This window comes from Cucurbitaria berberidis (assembly GCF_010015615.1).
Source record: "Cucurbitaria berberidis CBS 394.84 unplaced genomic scaffold K460scaffold_5, whole genome shotgun sequence".
Lineage (NCBI taxonomy): Eukaryota > Fungi > Ascomycota > Dothideomycetes > Pleosporales > Cucurbitariaceae > Cucurbitaria > Cucurbitaria berberidis.
The window spans coordinates 962,109-976,710 of record NW_024468939.1 but is presented as its reverse complement, the minus strand read 5'-3'; the positions used below and the strand labels follow the sequence as shown (position 1 = coordinate 976,710).

The 14,602-nt window shown below is 52.4% G+C and overlaps 7 protein-coding genes across 7 annotated transcripts; 2 read left to right on the top strand and 5 right to left on the bottom strand.

Moving 5' to 3' along the window:
- The first annotated feature begins 561 nt into the window (after positions 1 to 561).
- Positions 562 to 2,855, top strand: K460DRAFT_318956 (uncharacterized protein). Its single transcript, XM_040930408.1, has 7 exons — positions 562 to 946; positions 1,013 to 1,126; positions 1,184 to 1,316; positions 1,370 to 1,832; positions 1,883 to 2,093; positions 2,149 to 2,372; positions 2,425 to 2,855. Exons 1-7 carry the CDS (start codon positions 598 to 600, stop codon positions 2,470 to 2,472), a joined length of 1,542 nt encoding a protein of 513 aa, XP_040784251.1. The 5' UTR covers positions 562 to 597; the 3' UTR covers positions 2,473 to 2,855.
- A 121-nt stretch (positions 2,856 to 2,976) lies between these two features.
- On the bottom strand, positions 2,977 to 4,269 carry K460DRAFT_293272 (uncharacterized protein; the record flags this gene model as incomplete). Its single annotated transcript, XM_040929403.1, has 1 exon — positions 2,977 to 4,269. One exon carries the CDS (start codon positions 4,267 to 4,269, stop codon positions 2,977 to 2,979), a length of 1,293 nt encoding a protein of 430 aa, XP_040784250.1.
- Positions 4,270 to 5,704: 1,435 nt separating this feature from the next.
- K460DRAFT_171166 (uncharacterized protein) lies at positions 5,705 to 7,269 on the bottom strand. The gene is made up of 2 exons (XM_040926964.1): positions 6,382 to 7,269; positions 5,705 to 6,325 (listed from the first exon to the last, which is right to left on the bottom strand). Exons 1-2 carry the CDS (start codon positions 7,080 to 7,082, stop codon positions 5,818 to 5,820), a joined length of 1,209 nt encoding a protein of 402 aa, XP_040784249.1. The 5' UTR covers positions 7,083 to 7,269; the 3' UTR covers positions 5,705 to 5,817.
- K460DRAFT_171204 (uncharacterized protein) lies at positions 7,194 to 8,075 on the bottom strand. Its single transcript, XM_040926966.1, has one exon. The coding sequence runs from the start codon at positions 7,819 to 7,821 to the stop codon at positions 7,306 to 7,308; it is 516 nt and encodes a 171-aa protein (XP_040784248.1). The 5' UTR covers positions 7,822 to 8,075; the 3' UTR covers positions 7,194 to 7,305.
- Positions 7,716 to 8,951, bottom strand: K460DRAFT_369694 (uncharacterized protein). The gene is made up of 5 exons (XM_040934003.1): positions 8,776 to 8,951; positions 8,487 to 8,722; positions 8,355 to 8,375; positions 8,219 to 8,293; positions 7,716 to 8,165 (listed from the first exon to the last, which is right to left on the bottom strand). The coding sequence occupies exons 1-5, from the start codon at positions 8,796 to 8,798 to the stop codon at positions 8,071 to 8,073; spliced, it is 450 nt and encodes a 149-aa protein (XP_040784247.1). The 5' UTR covers positions 8,799 to 8,951; the 3' UTR covers positions 7,716 to 8,070.
- Positions 8,952 to 9,593: 642 nt separating this feature from the next.
- K460DRAFT_358410 (EF-hand) lies at positions 9,594 to 10,683 on the bottom strand (the record flags this gene model as incomplete). The annotated part of the gene is made up of 2 exons (XM_040932101.1): positions 9,594 to 10,622; positions 10,681 to 10,683. 2 exons carry the CDS (start codon positions 10,681 to 10,683, stop codon positions 9,594 to 9,596), a joined length of 1,032 nt encoding a protein of 343 aa, XP_040784246.1.
- A 675-nt stretch (positions 10,684 to 11,358) lies between these two features.
- On the top strand, positions 11,359 to 13,679 carry K460DRAFT_293938 (spindle pole body interacting protein; the record flags this gene model as incomplete). Its single annotated transcript, XM_040929463.1, has 2 exons — positions 11,359 to 11,897; positions 11,945 to 13,679. The coding sequence occupies 2 exons, from the start codon at positions 11,359 to 11,361 to the stop codon at positions 13,677 to 13,679; spliced, it is 2,274 nt and encodes a 757-aa protein (XP_040784245.1).
- Between the last annotated feature and the right edge of the window lie 923 nt (positions 13,680 to 14,602).

Below are 14,602 nucleotides of genomic sequence, written 5' to 3'. Positions count from 1 at the left end.
AGTGCTATTGCGTGGCGTTGCGCATTCCGGGAAGCCCGTCGTCTTATCCCTTGCAAGGATGCTCAGCTCTCGGCGCAACAGCCACATGTGAACCGTGTCAGGATACCAAAGAGTGGCAAATGGGCTCAACACGGCAAGATGGCTACCTGCCCTGTGGATCAATGGGCTGAGCGTGAAGAGGGATCATCGTCGCTGGAGATGATGAAGCAAAAGGGGGAGATTGGCTGATGAGGCATGCTGCAAGTGTGGATCGATAGCGCGACGCGCTCGCCATTGAATGCTAGCTAGGTTAGCCCTTGAGCGGCTTTTTGGTCGAGATTGAGTCTAAAGGTACATTGGCGAGAGTACGCGTACATTGCATGCCTCGGAGGTAAGCCGTCCCCGCAAATGGCCTCGACGATGTTCTGTTCGGACTGCAAGGTACGAGTCTATTGCTTCACAGATTGTTTGTAAGGATGAGTTTCAAGGTGCCATATCGCGCATCACGTGAATGTTATCTTATCGTGTCTCGAGATAGTGCACTTCGCACATCTGTCAATGATAAAGCAAAGCAAAGCTTCGCTATCAACTTACCTCTTATACGGTCTACAATGAAGAATGCCCGCCGATGATAGCAGAGAGCAGCTGCTCACACGCGCCATCAGCACACCATCACCATGCTCAACGCCCTCCCCAGCCCCATCTCCGATACACCCCAAGCCCAACAAACACTCAATATGGCCCATAGTCGTACTCCTTGTCTTAGTCCATCTGTCCACGGTCCTGTACACACTTCCACTCAACCGGGTGGTCGAACTACGTCTGTGTCAAGAACATTATGAACGCCTGAACCAATCCCTCATTGCACCCGATGCCACTATTCCGGAGAAGCTTTGTAAGATTGATGATGTCCAGCGAAAACTGGCCTGGCTTCAAGGAATCATGGAAACAACAATGGTCGTCTGCGGTACGTGGTGTGATAGTGACGATTCCCGCGTCCATATTACACCCGTCGGCTAATTCCTAGTACCAGATTTCCTAGTGACAATACCGTTCAGTTTCGTTGCTGAGCGGTACGGTATCAGTGTTGTGCTATGGTGTAATCTAACTCCGAGAGCTTTTATGAGTGCTTGGGCAATTGCTGTGGGTGCGTATTGCAATCACATGCTCGTGCACCATGTCAGCGGTACTGAGGCTACATCAGGTTATTATCGCCATCTCCTTCCGACACAGGCTATCATTGCGGGACCATTCATGAATGTGCTGGGCGGCGAATGTGTCTTTCAATCCACGGTATTCACACTGACATCCGCGTTGACGAGCGACTATGCTCAGCGGTGAGTAACCTGCCGCGACATAATTTAACACCGAGTCTGCTAACGGACTTTAGAGCATCATACTTCTCGTACATCAGTTCGACCTCATATGTAGTCTCCTTTATGGGGCCTACACTTGCTGCATTCACACTAAGCAAGAACTTGTGGTTACCGTTCTGGCTCAACATCGCGCTCTTGACATGTGCGGTACCGACAATTAAAATGCTTCCCCGGACCCGGAAGGCGCCTATCAAAACATTGACATCAGCCGAAACCGGTAGCGAGGAAGCAGACGAAGCTGGGCCACTACTCGGAGAAACGGATCTCAGTCACCATCGATATTCTAATGCATTTGAAACACATCCGGACAGGTTCCAAAGTATTCCCCATGTAGTACGCAAGATGGTGCATTTGGTGACCGGTCGCCGGAACTTCCAGATCCTTCTTTGCTCGTTTTTCCTCACGGCTCTCGCGAGCTCGGACACGAAACTTTTAGTGCAGTATATCTCGAAACGCTATGAGTGGACGTTTGCAAAGGTGAGACTACCTATTGTCAATGTAACTGAGATAACAGCTTATGATTCTAGGCCGGATATATGCTCTCTGCTAAAGCCCTAGTCAACTTTACATTGCTTGCCATAGTAGTGCCACGCATCATCCAGGCATCGAGGTCATCAAAAGCGGTACACGGCTCAGAAATCAATCTCAATATTCTTGGAGCCGAGATCAGCATCTTGATTTCTGTAGCTGGCGTGCTGTGCGTTGCATTGGCCTTCAAGTTCTGGATGCTACTTGCTGGTAAGCATTTTAGTCCTCGTTGGGCCAGTTGTTAGAACAGACTTAACGTGTTTAGCACTCATCGTGTATGCGCTTGGTTCAGCCCTACCAGTATTCACCATGTCGCTAGTCAAGTCACCACTCATCGCACTCGCACACTCAGACACCCAAGACTTCAGTATCGTCATGCTTACCAAAACACTGGGATCTCTCGTCGGTGCTCCCTTTATGGCCGTCTTGTGGGTATATGCAATCAAGCTGGGAGGTTTTGGCCTCGGGTTACCATACTTTGTGTCTGCTGTGAGTGATGAGACAGGAAAAGAACGTAGCATATATGCTAACAAAGTCAAAGTGCATATATTTGATTGCTGTATTTGTCGTAGCACGCATAAAGGTCTAATACATCAATTTTCCGAATGTGCCTTCTTGATTTAAGGTTATCCCACTTGCTCAACCTGTGTCGTAATCGGGGTCACAAGGATCGACTCGCGGCTACAGTGTTTGCGTTGACTCCCGAAAGCACCCTGAACCTCGAACTCACAGTTCGACCGAAGAACGCCGAAGAGTACACTTGTGAGCGTATTCTGGGTTAAAACATATTGAAGCGAAGAAGGGTTGCTCGATCGAAGAATTACCTGTAGTTAGCGTTCAGAGATACGGACGTGGCCTTCTATGAGGGATAGGATGTATGTATTTGTGACCACATCGGTCTTTGGGCCCCGCGAGAGAGCATATTCGCCTCGACTTTGATAACTACGTGTGTACAGTGTATCGCATATTTCCTTGCTTCGGCAACCATGCTTACCCTATTCTATTGTCGCCCTCCCCGCGGCTCGATACGTTCAAAAAGATCAAATAAACAGCAAATCGTCTAGGCTGTTGTCAACGTTGAAGCTATTAGGATTCATACTCGAGTCCAAAGTGATTTGAGCCCGTCCGCTCCATGCTGGTTCTTGACCGTACCCTTTCGCGTGTTGAAGAACATATAATTGCCCCGTACTTGCTCGATTTGAACTCCTGGCAAAACTCTAGTCGTGAAGGCCTGCAAAGCCTCTCCGGCTTCTGCTTCAAACCCATGAAGATTGATACCGCGGAACGTCACCTTTCTAAGGTTTGGCCATACACCTCCATCGGCAAAGACGCCTTTCAAGATGCGGTGGTAAACGTCAGAGTCGAAGCTGTCCAAGTCCGGAATGAACTCGGTTTGATCGTATGAAGAGATGTCCATTCCCATGTCGAGGAGGTAATCGAGGTAGATGGGCCGCTTTTCAAGTACGATTTCGACCACAGTAGAGCGGACGGAGAGGAGAAGAGAAGCCCATTGCTTGATTTCCTTTACCTCATGTGCTTCGTCTTCGCGTATGTCGAGGTCTTCTTCTTCGGACATATCCAGTGGGCTATCGAAAGCACCGCGTTTACATAAGAGCAGGTGTGTCAGTGAGCTGAATGGAGACCATGACTCTTGGGTGTACCAGAGAACGCCTCGAGGTCCAACGTAGAGCGGAAATCCCTGCATGTTCTGAAACTCCATCTCCTCAGCGTCACCCTCAAAAAGTTGAGGCGGTTCAAGGATGCCAGTGTCAAGGCTGACGATGCTGGATACTGAGGCTTTGCACATTGCAGAGACGAAGCCTCTAGGAATATATCCTCGTAGACGCACATTTCGAATCTTAGTCGCGGCAGGCTCCCGGAGCGCTGCAACCGCTGGGGGGCCCTGATTGTCGGCAGAGTATTCTCCGATAACCTCGACTGAGTCGAGATTCGGGAGTGAAAGAATCATCGACCAGATGTGCTGCGGGCTCTTGTGTGTCACCGTAAGACACAACTGCCGCACACATGGAGCAAGCCTGCTCCAAGCCTGGGATTTTCCGGCGGCCCTATACAATTTCCGAATAGCGGCTCCGAATTTTGCATTACGTCGGTCAAAGTCGAAGTCGGTTCCAGTCAATCCTCGATATGACCAGGAATCGCGAAGCTGATCATCTAGGTACGCCCGCGCAGTTTTTGGTTGATTCGAGAGACCGAAGCAGTCATGATGAGCGTCTTGTCGATGTAACTCAATGTTTCGCCAGAGTGCGGGCTGAGCAAACTTGCGGTACTTCTTGGAGACTCGAGCCAGCTTCGTCAGATCGTGCGGTCGCAAGTAGCCAATGACCTCGTTGATTAGTTCCGCAGGTAGGGTGTCAATTGTAACCATGGTGGGATTTCTGTCGTAATTCTTGAGGCCGTTCATGATTCCGTTGGGCTGGCTTACCAAGGGCTCTGCAAGTATTACCAGTGGTGCTGCCATCAAGGGTAACAGAGAGACAGCTCAACCGAAAGGCAGTACGCTGAGAGTCCAGAGGTGAATGAGGTTGTGCAATGAGAGGCCTGGAGGTGAGGTTGTGCAATGAGAGAGCATGAGGTTGTGCAATAAGAGGCCTGGAGGTGAGGTGAAGCAAGGAAACCGTGACGTAACAGTACGGAGAGCGTCCGTTGAAAGTGAAAGAGCAGCATATGACGGAACGCGCTATCACGTGCATACGTGGTACGTACCTCGAAGTAACCTCGGAAACCCAACCCCGTTTCGTTCTCGAACGAGCAGCCGTGTTTTTCATGATAACAGGTCCACGAAGCCCAAATCTTCTCCCGAGAACACATTAAACGATTCAATCATCCTCCAAATACACCACAAGCCTACAAGCATGCGGTAGCGGCGCAGTCCACCCAGGCTTTATACACCTCAATATTCAGCCCAACCTTCACAAGCTCATCTGCGGCGTAGCGAAGAAATATGATATCTTCAGGTACCATTTCATGTGGTAAAAACCTCAAGTACTTCCGTTTTCAATCCTAGCGTGAAACGGTTGAAGGGGAATGGTAGGTTAAATATTTCAGAGCTTGTGAGACAGCTTCACCCGAGTTTTCCGCCTCTTCGATGTCCTTGTGGAAAATGGACGACAAGCGATTCCCCTCGAGTATGGGGATACTATCTAGTGTTAGTTATTCGAGGCTCTCGGGGAACATTCCATGGAAACTGAATAGTGATTTCAGGTGAACGTCGCCATCAGGGATGAGTAAGTTGTAGTCAACGCTAAGTTCGCGAAGTTGTTTCAGATTCCTGAATGTATCAAATCGAAGAACGTAAGTGTATGGAGCGAGACGTTGAGGAGGCGCGGTAACCTTTCATCATCTCCCACTCCATGATAGCGTACTACTCACTACTCAACCCACGCAACCTCCCGCTGAAACCATGACAACTTTGTATTGAACATCTACGAAGCCTCATGCACAAAAGAACGTGCTTTATCTACCTCAACGCAATGTATAAACGGGGTATTAACCATGTCCATCTACAAATACCGAGAAAACACCGTACTACCATATGAATGCATTTACATATGAAAAGACGCACATAATGCTGACCGGCCACAGGCCTCACACAACTCCAGCGGTTAAGCCACCTAACATCCATCGGGAAGTAACTCATCTTCCGAGTCTGTAAACATCGAATCCGTGCTCGTCTGTTGGGATATCTCATTGTGATACTTGCTCTTCTCGTTGACGTCAGGGCCTGGCCATGCTAAGGTCTGAGCTAATCCGGAGGATATCTTGGAACGAGATTCGAAGACTATGCAACAACGCAATGTAGACCAAGGCTCTTGCTTTTCGTCGGGAAAGTCTTCTCCTTTTCTAGATCAGCTGTGCACCTAGACACAAGCTTCGTCAAGGAAAGGATAGGCAAAGTAGATGCGCAGGAACAACACTACGCACTAGCAACGCCCAACCCCTCACAAAGCCTCTTCCTCCACACCCCGCAAGCGTCCTCAAACCCATCCAGTACACTTGCACATGCTCTTTTCGCCTCGCGTTCTCTTAAACGTCGATCCCAATCACCATGCTCGATGAAGTCGTGCCCTTCTTTCGATTTCTCATCTTCACGTTTCCAGTCCTGCAGCTGCTCTTTGCTGACTTTCAGTCTTCGCGTAGCATTCGCTGTGGTTTGCCGTGACATGTGCAGAGTGTCGCTAACATTGGCAAGGTGTTGGAGGAGTTCGCGAGTCGAGAGGGTCAGGTGGGAGAGGGAAACGAGTGGTTCAGTTGAGGGGTGCGGCAGTAGATCTAGAGTTGACTGTATGAGTGGGAGTAGGGTATCGACTGTCTCTGGGTCAGGAATGATGGCGCGGGGACCGGAGAAGGATGCTGCTAGGGAGGTCAGGGTGCGGGTTTGGTGAGTTAGATGTGTTGTTAAGGCATCATGGGCGGTTTTCAACCTGGCAATCCATTAGCATTGCAGCTTGCTAGACAGCTAGAGTTACTCAGGACGTACCTCGTAGCCCCATTCTCAATGGCAATCTGACTACCTAGATCCCTCAATTGCTCTGTGACCCTCTTGACGACCTGATCTGAAGCACTCCCATTCTCTTCCATGCCTCTCCGTGCTAAGCTCTCAATAGCCGCCATTCTTGATTCAAGCGCTGGCGAGATGCCCTCGTTTTCGAGATCTGAATCCCCTCCATAGTCTGACCCATCATACAAGGAGCGCTGACGGTTGTGTTTTCTGGTCTTCATAGCTGACCCTGGGCTTAGTCTTGCTGGCGACGAAGACTGCATAGCTACCCCACTGTCCCGTACGCCATTGACGTTCACGTCATGGTCTATCCATGAGGACCCGTCATGTTCTACTGCTGTGCCAATATTTACCAGTTCATCTTGTGGCATGTCTAGCTCTTCTCCAAACTCTCCGTCCATTCCCTCCTCTTCTTCTTCTTCATCGTCGTCCCATATCTCGCCTAGTTCATCGGCCAAGTTGCCCAGGCCGTTGCCATCTCCCCCACCATCGAAGTGTTGCGCCGGACTACCGTGTTCGAACTCGTGCGATGAGCGTGGTGTAATTGGCGAGTATCCAGAGGAGCGACGATTGAGTGATTGTCGTCTCGAAGGTGTGTTGTGGGTCATATCGAGGCTGGAGGGATGCCGGCGGTGAGAGGACGCCGGGCGCTGGGCCGGCGTTTGGGGAGGAGACGACATTGTGCAGTTTGTTCTATGACGGTATTGTATGTGTCGCACTCGTCGGAGAATTTACAACTTAGGTAGAGTCTGTAAAGAAAGCCCACATCGAGGGTGCGGTGGTCGGGGGTCGGCCTGGCGTGAACCTGGGGACATGCAATACGTGGTTGCTCCCCGACGGTATTCAGTCACCAGTAAGACGCGCTGTTATGCCAACGGGCCTCAACCTGTCCCCAAACAACCCTTATGAAAGGCGAAAGCCAGGTAGTGGGGTACAGACGCGTCGAGGAACTAACGCTCCGTGAAATGTGGTGTCGCGGGCTTGGCTGCGGATAGTGGAGCGCCGAAATGTAGGGCTCGGACTTTGATCTGCTTTGGAACCGTGGCTTGTGGCGTCTAGCAATGCAAAGTGAGTGGCAACCGCTGTGTAAGAAACGAATATGGGAAACTGATTGCTTGAAGTGTTGCACCTGGGCTGTGTTTGTTGATGATTCGGTGATATGCCAGCCGAGTGCACCTTCCAGAAGATCCTAGCTGGTGAAATAACGAGGACCCTTGTGCTATGACAATGCCAATTATAGCGGTGAAACAGCACGTCGAACTGGTCATCTCCGTGAGATTTAAACAATGGGGCTGTTTCCAGGAGATGTATTTGTCGCGAAATGCACAATAGTTGAACATTCATGACGACTTTGTATCGAAGGTGTGAGCATATACATGAGATCCCTTTCCCTGTACCCTTCCAACCCTCTGATATCATCTACGTTGTATCAAGCCCAAAGCGCTGTAACAAGACCGGAAGGGTATCGCTCGAAAACCATTCCAAACCGGAGTAAACCCGGACTATGAACTCCAGAACGCCCTCGCAGCCAAGCATAATGCTCTCAAATTTCTGTACAGAGAAGCAAGAAGAGCCTGAACATACAGCCACCCATATGATTTGAAGCCCCGAAGAACTCCCGCAATGCCCTTGTAATGCCGCTGAAACAAAGGTCGGGTTTGTGTGCACTTATTGCGTCGGCTTGTTCTGGTCGATAGTCGCGAGTTGCTTCTTGAGTTGCGTGAAGAAGTCTTGCCCGGAGGGCATGAGGTGGGACATGTTGCCTGTTTTGTGTTATTCCTCGAAGATGTCCTCGAGTCATTCAAAGGCGCTGTACCTTTTACTCCCCAGGCACCACTGCTCCTTTTCGGGACCGAGTCGCCCTGGACCTTGTGATATACCGACGGTTGATCTTCGAGGATGTAGTTAGTATGTGTATGTGATCAGACGAGTAGGTGTCGAGCGAGGCGTACCAGCCGTGCTTTCGAGGTATTCTGCAAGCCAATTAGCCTAGTTCTCTTGCGGTACGTGTAGAAGCTTCCAGTAGAGCCCCCCCATAGCTCTCCGAGCAAGGTCCGTCCCCAAAGAGAGATTCAAATACGTACTCTTTCTCATGAAGTCCTTGACCTCGTCGGCATTGAAGTCCCGCACGGGGATGTGGTGCTCTGGCTGGGCTTGGGCAGTCGCCGTCGGCGCTGGACCTGCAGCCTTCCCTTTCGCTCCCCAAGCATTGCCAGGGAGCGCTGCCACGGCCTGCTGTCGTCCGCCCTCTTTGGCGGGCGTGTTCGAGCTCGAAGTGCGGTCCTGGTTTTGGCGGTTGGCTTGCCCCTGCCGCCGCCAGCTATTTACATGGTCAGTAGAGCTCGTTGGTGACAGGCGCTATGCGAAGCCTACCGGTTCTCAGCCGCGCCGCTCATTGTCGGAAATATTGGAGAGAAGGTAGACGGAGTGGAGGGGTACGATGGTGGAGATATAAAATGATGGAAGCTCTCCAATCGCTCCTGCTGCGCGCGAACTGGGTCTGTGCTGCGACCAATGGTAATGCTATATCGACGGATACTGGTGCCCTATTCTGGCCAGCTCACCACTGCTAGCCGCTTCCAGAGGAACCTGACAAACTATTCACGAGCATTATCGGATGAGTGGGTGGGACTATTTGGAGCTTGCTGAGCCGCCGCGATGTGCTGTTCATCACGTGTAGAGCTCTCCAATGGAGAGAACGACTCGGGTATTGCATGGTACACGAACAGCAAGGTTACGATTCCGCGGCGAATTTGCATTGTGACAACTCAAGGCAGTACGCCATCAACATGCGCACCCAGTTCCTTTAGTATACCCCGAGGCAGGCGAACACCGTACAACGACAGTGCAACCGCTAGGATACAACTGAATTGCTCCGTACCAACCTTCTGTCATTACTCGCACACTTCTGTCGTGGTGATTTGGGCCACAGCTAAATTGTACGGGTCCACGCATACCGACCTTTGATATGCGTTCCTATACCATCACCAAGGTCGAAGTAACCCTTTCAAAAGGTAGGCTACCTAGCGTTACATAGTAATGGCTTGTTCTGCCTCTATATATGGAAGAAGAAAAGCATGGTAATAACTTCTCAAGTACTCCTCATGCCACTCCTTTTGCGCCTGTGACGCCCCTCATCAATAACTCCAAAAGTTTCATGCAGGTCAAACAAGATGTACGGTTCCAAGATCTTATGCGGGTGCAGCAGCACCTTCGCCATTCTCGCCTCCATTTCCGCCACCCGTCAAACTTGACATGAACTCTTGATACCGGAATACCTCCCCCCGTCCCAGGCTCTTTCCCCCTTTACCGAAAGCTCTCCGCCCGCTGAAGCCTTCGATGACCATGTCGATCTCGCGCTCAGTCAGTTTCTTCTCGCCCGGTTCAGGTGCAGTATGCAGCAAGGCGTCCTTTAACTCTGCAAGATCGATCTGGCCGTCGTCCCCGTCATCAAAGGCCTCGAATGCCGCGCTGAGCTCGTTTGCATGTGATAGGCCACCGAGCAAGTCTGACAAGGTGTTTAGGTAGGTTGCTAGATTGATCGATTGTGCGCCATTGAAGTATGCTGAGAGCTGGGAGGGCGTGGCGGAGAGACCGAGCTGAGATAGCATGTCTGCGACATCGGAGGCATTTACACTGCCATCATTGTCGCGGTCCATGACGCTGAAGGATTCGCGCATGCTGTGCAGGAGAGGAGGTGGTAGCTTGGACAGCGCATCGCTCGACACGCCGCGTGTCAGTGGAGCTGGTCGTGTCGCTGGACGCTCTGCAGCTTTCTCTATGGGCGCCAATCTCTCAGTAGATAGGGCCTTTTGGGCCGAAAGCGGTGGCGGTGTATGCTCCCTTCCAGTGTCGAACTTGGCAGCAATTGATGCCGTGTTCAAGGCTCGTACGGTGTGTTGTGTAGAAGAGGATACCTGTCGCGTCGGAGACGGTATGTTTCGGGTTGGCGAGCTGAGCGGCTCTGGTGTTGTCGCTGTGCCTCGTGTGTTCAGCCACGAGGGTGCATTTTGCGAGGCGTTGCTGGTTGCAGACTGGCGGAGGATGGCCTGTGAGGGAGTCGTCGGCGTGTCTTTTGGCTTGAGAGGCGAGCTACCCGGTGTCGCAGGGCGCACTGTCGACGGGGAACTCTCCCTGATGGAGCCTGGTCTGCGGAAGGGCGACTGGCGCGGGCTGTTGAAGGAGAGCGGGGAGGGCTTGTATGGTGTTGGTGTTGTCGACTGGGCTACATTAGCATTTGCTGGGGCGATGCACGTATAGACGACTGGAGAGGTATACCATGGTGTGTGTGCGGTGTGTGGAGTTGGAATCCGTAATTACTGTTACCCGAGGATTGATTGCGCTTCTCTTCGTGATGATGTCGCGTGTTTGAGCGGGTGGTGGTGTTGATGCTGGCTCCTCCTTCGCCCCAGCAACCGGCTGCTCGCTGCAAACAGGCCAAACCTCGGCTCGGTACACGCCTATCGATAAGCCGCATCAGATCCATCAGGGTCCACACCACTTTGTGTGTTGACATGCATGCATGTACGCGCCGCCACAAAGCAATATCATATCATCTGTGCGAAACATGCGCGACGTCGCTGACGTCTTGACTGAAACTGCCAGACACCCCCCCGCACCCCTCCCTCTACTTTGTCCGACACGGTAGCCAGGTCCAGTTTTCCCTGCGCCCATCGCTCCCCACCTTGCGTGATCGCGGTTTCAGAAGACTACCCCTGGCGGGGTCTCTAGCGCTGGCTCCCGCAGATGCATGATGCTGGCATCATCGGTGCGCCCTTGGAGAAGATGGAAACACACATGGCCGAAGTAATGGCCCAGCGGTCCAATGGCCCTGCCGCCTCGCAACCGGCAGCTGGCCTGCAGCGACAACCCTCCTTCTCCTCGTTTCCCCCCTCGAGATCGCCCTCGTCGAGATCGATTCGCAATGACAAAAAGGCCCGCTCCCCGCAGCCGCCCATGCTCCAGGAAGGGGACGACGAAGACTCGGTACACTCGTCACGCGATTCTTCACAGCCATCGCTCGCCGCTGTCCGCTCCAAAGCCGGCATGAGGCTCCGATCGCAGTACCCCGCCGATGCCATTGAGAACCATGTCGAGTACATACTCGTGGCCTCGTTCGACATTGACCGCGGGTCGGTCATGGAACACCAGTATCCAGCTGCCATCAGTGGAGACGAGACCATGTTGGCCGAGCTCATGCTTCCCGACCAAGCACACGTGCGGAGTCAGGACTGGACCATCTTCTTCTTGCACAAGGACACCACAGCCGAAGAGGAGGAGAGGGAGGCGAGGAGAGAGCGCAGGCGGAAGCGAAAGCGGCGGAAAGAGGGGCTGGACGACGACGACACCACGGCGGGTGCTGAGGAACTGGACGGCGTCGAGGACGCCGAAGGGGATGATGATACCGAAAGTGAGGAAGAAAACGACCTCGACGGCCCGCCGCTGGTATACGTCTTGAACTTGGTGAACACAAAGCAGGACAATACCGTGAAAAGGTACAAAGTCTTCTCAGAGTGCTTCTTCCAAAGCTGACACAAGACAGAGGCGCAATTGTCAAAGCAATGGCAATCTGCACGCGACACTCTTTCCTGCACATATACAAGCCGCTCTTACTGCTAGCCCTCGAGGAATACTTCAGAGCGCCAGTAATTGAGACACTGGCCTCGCTATATAACGCTCTCAACGCCATGGATCTGTCGCTGCTACCAAAACTATCCGGCCTGGAGAACTTTGTGCTTGGCGCCAGCGATGCCAAAGACATGTTCATCGAGAAGTTTGAGCTCATGGTCAGGCAACGCAAGAAGATGGATGCCGCGCGGGACTCGTTCGAAACTTCGTCCGACCCTCTGTTGAGACGCAAAACGTACGCGCTGCCTCGAGATACGCACGAATTCGAGTCCAAGATCAACTACAATGGTATCCCAGTGCCCGTCAAAGTCCCGACAGCCCTCGGCCCAGAAACCGTGGGCGATTTCTCTCTCATCAAGCTCATCCAGACATTCTCCACACCCCATTCAACACAACCTCAACCATTCGCACTGCACCCACATCTCACTACGAGTGGGGCATACACTCACCCCATCATTGTCCTCGTCAATGCGCTCTTGACACAGAAGCGCATCATCTTTATTGGACACAATCGACCCTCGAGCGAAGTCGCCGAAGCTGTGCTTGCAGCTTGTGCTCTCGCATCTGGCGGAGTCTTGCGTGGCTTCGTGCGGCACGCCTTCCCCTACACGGACCTTACCAAAGTCGACGACCTGCTCAAAGTCCCCGGCTTCATCGCTGGTGTCACCAATCCCGCATTCTCCTACAAACCAGAATGGTGGGACCTACTATGTGACCTTCCCACCGGCCGCATGAAGATTAGCAACCGCATCGAGACCGCCTCGCCAACAGAAGGCTCGCTCTTCTTCCAGCAACAAACCCTACCCACAACCAGTCTTGGCGGCCTGCAGTTGAGTTCTGACAGCAAAAATAGCATAGATACCACAGGCGATAACCAATTCATGGAGGGCCTCCTCCAAAGCATCGCGAACCGACACGGTGAAAACGCCATTCGAGCGAAATGGCGCTCCTGGGTTCTCAAGTTCACACGCATCGCTGCCGCCTTCGAGGAAACCGTCTACGGTGCCTCTGCGTTGTACATTGGCTCCCACGAGACCGACGGGGGCATATACGGTGTCTCTGGACACGGATATGTGTGGCCGGATGAAGGCTCTCGGCTGCGCGAACTCGCTGCGAATGTGCATCGCATTGAGGGCTGGCGGAATACGAGGAGCTATTACAGCTGTGTTCAGGACCTCGCGAGACACTGGAATAAGAGACCAGTGCGAGGGATCGACTTGCACCATCAGCATGATAAGCTGAGGTGCTTGAAACTCACCCATGATCAGAGTGCGGCGATATATCTTGCGCTTGCAAGGTGTGTGGAGGAGGCTGGATCACCAAGCGAGAGCACAAATGCATCCTCCAGCGATCTTTCAGCCATGTCGCAGTCGCTTCCGCACACGAACCATCCCGAGCAAAGACCTGGTCCGCAGCTCCAGTACGATACCATTCTTCAGCTTCTCTGTGTTATACCAGAGACCAATGCCGGGCTCTTCTACCTGAGTTTGGGGCTTTTCCACCCGAGGCAGGATGTGAGAATGGCGATTGTGAAGCTGCTGGAGAGGATCATGGATCATCCCGCTGGTCGCCACTTCTGGACGAGCCTCGGACGCTTTGCTAAGCTGGCTTTGTTCCGCGTGAAGAGGGAAGAGGGAGCGCCGAGGTAGTAGCGTTTACTTTTTTAGTCTATTCGGAGTTGGGTGTAGGGCTAGAGGCCAAGAATTGCGGCCATGTGATTATGGAGTTTGTGTTGGATGGAACTTGGACCTGAAGGCATTTTCCAGTTTCGAATCAACTTGCGTGTGTTTGCTTTCTTCTTTCGTGGGGTGGGTGAGAATGAGAATCATTACGGCTGACTTGGTGAGATTGACATGTGAAAGAAGGCGTCCACCGTCCAGATGACAAGCACAGGCTTCCCGTGACTTGCGCCAACTTCCTGCAGGTGGGCCTCGTGAGAGAAAAATATGGAAAGATGACTACAGATGAGGAAAGGATAAGTCTCGAGCCACCCCACGATTTCCAGCATTGATCCTTGCGATATGCGGAGGGGGTGGGTGGGATGAGGATGCCGCGGGGCTACTTGTACATACAGACTTGTACTGTGGACAACCCCAAAAGCTCCATCTATTCTCCGAAGATATCAAGAGACTTTGATAACGGTCCTGTGCGAAACAATATACACCATGGACAGCGGTGGGCAGGATGGATGACGAGGTAATCCATGACAGCGGTGCAGTAAGCTCCCGGACCTTGCTGCAGGTCCCAGTAAGAAATTCCCGAGTGCTATCGATACGACGACCATGACGGAGACTTGACCCACATGCGTGCGTGACGATGCATTTATCCCCTACCTTCGCGCTGGCAGCAGGTACTTGAGGCTCCTATGCTCATTCTTATGCATGTTGGCTGTCTTCAGCACCATTTAAATCGGAACACACTCCGCCGCGCAACTTCCGCCGCGACTTGCGCAGCATCCGGCGCATGACCACCTGCAGTTGACGCATTTCCGCCACGCCTACACCGCGTCCTTGACGACGACACTGATATCACACCACGAAACCACTTCTTTTCTTCCTCTTCTTCGCACCTG